Source organism: Quercus lobata, chromosome 8, assembly GCF_001633185.2.
Source record: "Quercus lobata isolate SW786 chromosome 8, ValleyOak3.0 Primary Assembly, whole genome shotgun sequence".
Classification (NCBI taxonomy): Eukaryota; Viridiplantae; Streptophyta; class Magnoliopsida; order Fagales; family Fagaceae; genus Quercus; species Quercus lobata.
The window spans coordinates 36,994,509-37,002,646 of record NC_044911.1 but is presented as its reverse complement, the minus strand read 5'-3'; the positions used below and the strand labels follow the sequence as shown (position 1 = coordinate 37,002,646).

At 34.3% G+C, this 8,138-nt stretch overlaps 1 protein-coding gene across 1 annotated transcript; it reads left to right on the top strand.

Moving 5' to 3' along the window:
- Positions 1–1,664: 1,664 nt before the first annotated feature.
- LOC115957414 (protein THYLAKOID FORMATION1, chloroplastic) lies at positions 1,665–7,131 on the top strand. Its single transcript, XM_031075649.1, has 5 exons — positions 1,665–2,033; positions 2,635–2,902; positions 3,433–3,649; positions 5,564–5,679; positions 6,714–7,131. Exons 1-5 carry the CDS (start codon positions 1,835–1,837, stop codon positions 6,805–6,807), a joined length of 894 nt encoding a protein of 297 aa, XP_030931509.1. The 5' UTR covers positions 1,665–1,834; the 3' UTR covers positions 6,808–7,131.
- The last annotated feature ends 1,007 nt before the right edge of the window (positions 7,132–8,138 follow it).

Sequence of the window (8,138 nt, the reverse complement as noted above, 5' to 3'; positions counted from 1 at the left end):
ACCAAATAGTTTATTTTATTACTAAAAACGTATGTAATTGATTCATGAACCAAGCCCATGAATCCCAAAAGGGAAAATTTAGGGAAATGTGGTTTGGAGGGCATAAAAAGATCTTCAGTGGAGCTCCCTGAAATAAGCTAAAAGCTTGAAACCTGGCTTAGGATGATAACTCCTATTCTTTGAAGTTCAAATCTTAATTGCAGCAACCAAGTTCTAACTCCATGTTTGTCTTGATTTTATTGGCTGAGATCAATCTTGAAATATCAACACATAATGACATTACCCAAAAGCAAATCACACCATTTTTGGCTAAATCCTAGGTTAGATGCTTTGAATTTTAGCTTTATCTGACATTAAGGAGATAAATATTCAATGAATATTCTGAAAATTTTGCTCAAGCCTTTTTGGCTTTTGCTAATTTCTCCCTAAGCTTCACTATAAAAGGCCTACTCACCAAGGGGGTACAAAATCCTCTCAAAGTCTCTATCAATCTTGCTATTTTCAACCCTTAATTCAGAAATAAGTTCCTTTTTTAATTCATAAATTCCCATAGCCATCAACTCACAAATATTCATTCCATTTTCTAACAAAACCCAGCACCATAAAAGTCTCATGATTAGCTACAATCGGTCTCTCTCCACTACGGCAAAAAATAGCCAAGTTCCTTTACCATTTTATCCCCGCATCACCATATATTTGCTCACCCACTCATATAAGAGTAGTTTCCATCATTTACCATACATCCTTCCACATATTCCATCATGGGCATAAGAACCTTCGTTAAATATTTGCTGCACTAAGCTGGGGGTCTTTCTCTCCCTTTATTCCATCCTAATTTTTCCTCTTTTACTTGTAATTATAAAGTCTTTAATCCTTTTTTATTGCTATTATAATGAAGGACATAATGTCTTGGATACTATGAAATTTTTATTCATGTTGACTTAATAATAATGAGGAAAATATATAATTTTTATCATGTAAATACATTTATTGACTAATCAGACATTACCGCTGGAGGTTTGTCATATTCACTACTGGACCATTTTTCCTCTTATGTACTTGTTATAACGGGTCCACTTTTATATTAACTGACTATGAAAGAAATGCATAATTTTTACTATGCAAATACATTTATTACTAGATATTTAACATTTGACGTTTTTCTTATTTGCCACTAGACTATTATTTGAGCACTTATTGTGGTGGACCATCTTTTGTGCTAGCTTATCTTTGCAGAGGTATTTTTGGAGTCTTGTTATAATTTTTGTTAGATGTAACCCGGACTTTTTTAAACTATATTCCAAGCCCAAAATCGAGTGTCAGTCTTGACTTCCCAAATATCATATTGGTAACGGAAAAAATAAGGCACCCGACAGTAGGTTTGATTGTTAATAATAATAATAATAATAATATACAATATAGTTAAATATGTCAAAAATTGACCACCAAAAACCATCCAAACCCAATCCATCGCCATCTCTCCCATTCAACCATCCTTCACCGCAAAAGCAAGAAGTGAGAAACACACTTAAGTCACGGACCCAAACAAGTCCAACGCGACCCAAACAAGTCCAAAGAATTAAATGTCCCAGCCTCAAAAAAATCCTCCACGTGTCAAAATCTTACACGGTCCTCCCTAAACATTACATTCGAAAACAAAACTTTCATTTTTCACACACACTGGATAAGCTTAACTTTTCGTGGACATCTCTCTCTCAATTTTCCCGAGGAAAAAAAAAAAAAAAAAAACCAGTTCAGTGATGAACCACATTTTCCCAGAAAATCACTAACTATATACAACAATCTCTTCTGTATCTCTCTGTCTCTCTCTATAATGGCGGCTATTGCCTCATTGTCGTTCTCAGCAGTAAGTCAATGCTCTGAGAGAAAAGCAACCGTGCAGTCTGCTCGTACTCTGGCTTCGAATTCCGAAGCGTTTCGGTTCCGTACCAACCTTTCTTGTCACTATGTGGGCGTTCGATCTTCGGGTTCCACTTCTCCTATGGCTATTCACTGCATGTCCGTCTCCACAGGTTATTCTCTATACTCTGCTTGGTTGCTGAGAAAAATCGAGTAAAAAATGAATAGAAAGTGAAGTTTTAGTTTTGTTTAAGCTCGAATTAGTGAATTTTAAGTAATTACGATTGGTTTGGTTAATTGAGCGTTTTTTTTTTAATTTAATTTTTTTGTTTTTTTGGAGTACTAGTAGCTGGAATTACTGCATTTGTGCTTTTATTAATTTACATAATTGTATATAAGTTTAACTGAAAAAGTAACTGTAATGTAGATTTTTTTTTTTAAATGCAATTAAGCTTGGAGTTAATTTTATCCATCTTTGAAAATAGTATGAGTGGGAAAAAGAATGAATTTTGAGTTTGATTATAGGCAGAAGACTCATTTGCGAAATCTCGTATTTATTCGAATAACTAATTATAAGGGCACTCTAAAATCCTTCTGGGGTTTTCATTTCCAAAGCCACAAATTTTAAATTATGTCAAGATAATATTATATGTAGGTTGAAGTTATTTGCTCTAGATGCCTTTGTTATTTTTAGTCCAAGTAAGAAATAAAGATCCTAAAATCTTTGTTGGTCATGATTTTTTATTTTTTATTTATTTTTTTGCTTGATTGCAGATGTGCCCACTGTGTCTGAGACAAAGTTGAATTTCCTTAACACATATAAGCGACCAATTCCGACTGTGTACAACACTGTGCTGCAGGAGCTGATTGTCCAGCAACATTTGATGAGGTACAAGAGAACTTACCGTTATGACCCTGTGTTTGCTCTTGGTTTCGTTACCGTGTATGATCAACTCATGGAAGGGTACCCTAGTGATGAGGATCGAGATGCCATCTTCCAAGCATACATAAAAGCACTAAAGGAGGATCCTCAGCAATATAGGTTTCTCATCTTTCTCCAGTGACTCATTCTGTTTCCATAATTATAGATTTAATTTTTAAACTGCAACCAGACGAAGCACCAGTAACCTTATTAAGCATAGAACACCTTGAAATTTAGTAACATGGCATGGTAGGCTGCTAAGATTGTGATCTTGCAATATCTTTCTTCTGTGGGTACTTGTGTGTAATTAAGAGAAATTAAACTAAGAAAATAGATGAGTCATACAAACAGCATGCTGTAAATGTATAAAGCTCTAGCTAGAGGACGAAAGATATGGCAAGTGAATAATAATCCGCCTGAGAACCTGAGATGGATTCTTATAAAAATTAGAGGCCCCACTCCATGTCTTGATTACATAACTAACATCAAACTCCCTTTTTTCCTTGTCTGAAGATTAATTGTGGAAAGAAAGTAATCCTTAATCAATATTAAGCTCTTGAGCATTTGTGTTGTATTATGAAGTTCTTTCGCATATATATGAGAAGGATTCTCAATCTTACGGTGAATTTTTCCTATTCTGTGCACTGCAGAATTGATGCACAAAAGTTGGAAGAATGGGCTCGGGCTCAAACTGCTAGTTCATTGGTTGAATTTACATCCAGGGAAGGAGATGTTGAGGGAGTGTTACAGGACATTGCAGAAAGAGCTGGGGGAAAGGGGAGTTTCAGCTACAGCCGTTTCTTTGCTGTTGGGCTCTTTCGTCTTCTTGAGTTGGCAAATGCAACTGAACCCACTATTTTAGAAAAGGTTTGAGCATTAAGTTTAACCCTAGGATCTTAACCTTGCTTTGCACTTAAAGTTTCCATCAGCTTTGTTTTAGGCTATTGGGATTTATAGTTTTCACTTTTCTACCCAAAGTGGTGGAATTTTAGTGTTGCGATTATAACAAATCAATGGAATTGCTTGCTCTTCAAGGTTATGAAGAAATTAGACCCCTACATGAATTTATGTGATTGTTTGGAGACTTGTAATTCACAGATAGACTAAAAAGTATTGGTTGATGTAGAGAAATTACTTCCACTAACACAAATAACAAAATGAAAAATCTATCTTTCATAATATGATAATTCTAGGCTTCCACAACTAAGAATCACTTCATACGCCTCCTGGTGGACATAAGATGTGATATATATGGTGCACATCAGATATTATTACTTCAAAACTGCTAGTAGTAGCATTTATTTTTGTAGGATATATCAACCCTCAACTATATTATACTTATGTGTTCAAGTGATAGCCCAATGGTAATGGCATCCTTTGTGGTGCCTCATGTTTGTGGTTTGAACCCCACCTCTCCTTGCCTCACTATCTATAAAATAATAATAATAATAGCAAAATAAAAAAGAACTACATAATCCTTACCTGCTGTGATGGATGATGGTGTTAAAAATCTTGATGCCAAAAGGGCATTTGGCATTGTAGCCTTATTTTCCATATAGCAAATTGATTCTTTTGTGAGAGCTTAAACTTTAATGAATATGATAAAATTGTCACATATGATTCTGTCAGTGTGTAGACTGTAGATGTGGCTGTACGTGACGTAGGACAAAAGGGCAACTCGTCCACGTGTGTTTGTGGTGGGTTAAGGTTTAGGAGGATTTGTGGAAATAGGATCTAGGGTTGTTGAAGAAAGGGTTATGGGGTTTTATTATGTATTAAAAGGTGGTTTGATGAGTTATTTTATGGTTTTTTGGTAGAAGAAAGTATATAGGGGTTTTAGAGTTTCGATAGGTAAAAGAAGGGGCTTGATTTGGTGTTATAAGGAAGAAGGAAAAAAAAAAAGTAGTTTTTATGGTATTCTAAGCACAGTACCCAAAAGAAGCAGAAGGCTAACATGCCTCAATAATAAACAGAATATTTTTATTAATCAACTCCATATATTGAATGCATCGAGCACAAATATATATAGACTCCTTCTCTCTTTCTTGTACTAGTAGTATTAGAACTACTAGTAACAATAGCACTCCTAATTTGACTTGTAAATTAAAAACTTAGTAAAAGACTAACTTGGACCCAAAGAAAATAAAAACTAAGAAGATACTTAGGATCACTTAGAAAATTCTAGATTTAATTAAGCTACCAAAATACCCTTGATTCATAGGAATTACAGAAGTTACAGATTTTCCCAACTATGAAATTGACCATAACTTAAAAAATAAAAACCCAAATAATAAATTATTTTAACCCAAAAAGACTCGTACCTAAACCTTTAAAACCACACAACTTTTTACTTCGATTGGACTTCACAAGGCCCCTTAAAATAATTCTTGAATAGGCGAATTTGCAAAGTGATAGCAAATCAATCTCCATTGTTGCATAAGTAGGGGTGGGTAAGAGGCGTATATTTGTGGGGTAGAGAAACATATTTTGCTTCATTCTCATCCTGCTAATGTGTTGGCATTTTTCAGCTATAAATTTTTCTAAAGTTTGTAATTAGGTAAGTTTTAACTAAAATTTTGGTTTAGTTTCTGCTAACTTTGTACTGTGCCCTGTGTATCTGCCGCTGAAATCTTTTTTTTTTTTTTTATTAAAAGATAGCTGAAGTTCAGATGAAAATGACAGTTAAAACTTGGAGCCTATATATATATATATTTCATTATCATTTAGGAGTGGGGTTTTGACTAATGGTTTGGCAATAAATCTCTTGTTGCTTTCCAACAGTTATGTGCAGCCTTGAATGTTAACAAAAGAAGTGTGGATCGGGACCTTGATGTATATCGCAATTTGCTTTCCAAGCTGGTTCAGGCAAAAGAGCTGCTGAAGGAATATATGGATAGGTAAAAACAACACTTTAAATTTGTGATACTATATAGTTTTGAATTTGGATATGGATTCTTAAAAAGTTAAAAGGAATGAGAATATTAGTAGTAGTAGTAGTAGTAGTAGTAGTAAATTAAGGATGACATATTATGTGAACTCTGTCTAGAAAGAGTAAAATAGATATACAAAGAGAAGAGACAATTAAGGTTGTTAAACATAAAAAGACATACATACCTTTTCTTTTCTTTTTTGACAAAATATAAGATCTGCAGAGAGTTGGGAGTTGCCACAAACATGGATATACATGTTGATATTAAGTTTTAACAATGAATGATGTTTAGGTATATATATATATATATATATATAGAGAGAGAGAGAGAGAGAGAGAGAGAGAGAGAGAGAGAGAGAGAGAGAGAGAGAGAGAGTATAAAAAGTAAACAGAAACGAACCTGTGTGGAAACAGAGACAGAGATGAGAATGGAAAGAATTTCTTTTTCTTTGCCGCAAAGTACACATGACTAGGTACTTCTCTTGGTACTTGAGCGTGGTAACTTTACCTACATCCAGATTGGATAAAAGTCTTTGAATTCATAAATTAACAAAACTGGAAATTGAACAGTTTTATGTTATGAACCTTTTACAAGGATCAGAATTTCCAAATTTTGTCCGAGCATAAAGCAAGGTAGATCCAATTGCAATCATACTTTAGGCGTGAGGTTGATTGCATTTCCAAAATCTGATAGAAAGTCTTTTATAGCTACATTACATGACACCACAGGTTGGATTTTGAAATTCAAGTCCTTATATTACTTGGGCCTTTTTTGGAGTGCAAACTTTTTGTTTGTTCCATTTTGATTTTGCCTCTTGCCCTTTCTTCAGTTTGCAAATGGTTGAGTTGGGGTGGGGGGGTTGGGGTTGGGGTTGGTCTTAGGTCCATACTAGTCACTAACAAAAGAATTAATTTATGCTGTATTGTTCTGCTTAGGGAATCATATACTTACTTTTTGGTGAATAAACCGTAGTATTTCTTTGCAATGATTTTGGCTTTCAGGGAGAAGAAAAAAAGAGAGGAAAGGGCAGAAACACAGAAGGCTAATGAGGCCGTCACAAAATGTTTGGGGGTTTACCAGTATGCAGGCCAGTAGTTCAGTTTGTGGTGGTTCCTCCATTTGCTTTTCACACGCTATGAAGCTTCAACCCCTAATTTGTTTGAAGTGGTTTCAAGGTAGAGTTCAAGTTTTCACAGTTAAGGCACCTTTCATCAGCTGATTAGCATGCATTTTTAGCATGTTGTTCAGAATGGTGATACAGCCTACATTGACCATGTCCACATATACATTTCTCCTTAAAACTCATCTTGTTTCACTTCCAAATGTATTTCATAATTCATAACTATCACACTTATAATGCATATAAATTGGTATTGCCCTTTGTAATCTACATTTCATAATTACTCTTTCTCTCTCTCATCTCAACTTTTATTTTTCTTCTCTTTCTTGAGATGTCCATCATTGGTTGTTTATTCCACAAGATAGTGAAGTCCTTTCAGATTATATTCTGTTTTTAAGAATATTATTTCTGAGAATACTCTACCAAAACAAGTCTATGATGCCCCCATTTGGAAGAATTCCTGATGGAACCAGATAACAATATGATCCTTGTAATTGCCAAAAGCATCATGTCACAAACAATGAAATAGGTGCAATAAGATGGCTACTGAATAGTTCTTAATCAGAAACAATATTGTGTTGTTGGGGGAAGACCACCTTCTAAAGGACTTGACTTTCTTTGGTGATGGAATTGGACAAAATTTATCCCATGCATTTGATATATGCTTTCTCCTCAGATCACATGAATCCCACACGGTTATGGGCATAGTCATTAAACTTGGCTTAGACATTTACCCGTCTATGAGTCAGGTTACCAGGTCACTGGTTCAACCAAGGCGTTACTGGTCAAACTGCAAGGTCAAATAATTTTAAAATATATATATATATATATATATATATAAACATAAATCTAAGAAATCATAACATAAATATATAAATTTAAAAAATAGGCATATGTCTAAATTAAATATAATTATAATTTAAATTCAAGGTTTCATAATAACAGAGTAGTCTTTTGATAGGATGAGAGTCTTGGAGGTAGGTAGATAGATAGTGAAGTGCACTTTTTTTTAATTCTTTAGGCTTTCTCCTTTTTAAATTACCATATTATAACACATTAAACATTGAAGAAGTCAATTAAGTGGACCTATAGATATACTTTTACTAATTTTACAAACCTAATTGGGTTATATAAACTAATTTGGGTTACTTAGGTTGCCACAAACCCACCAGGTTTGATTGGATTTGACCGGGTCATATGCATAAATGGTCCATTTAAATACCTAAACCAATCTAGGTGCAAGGTCACCAAGTTTCCACTCTAACTAGCTGGGTCGATTTGGATTTAATAACTATGGTTATGGGGT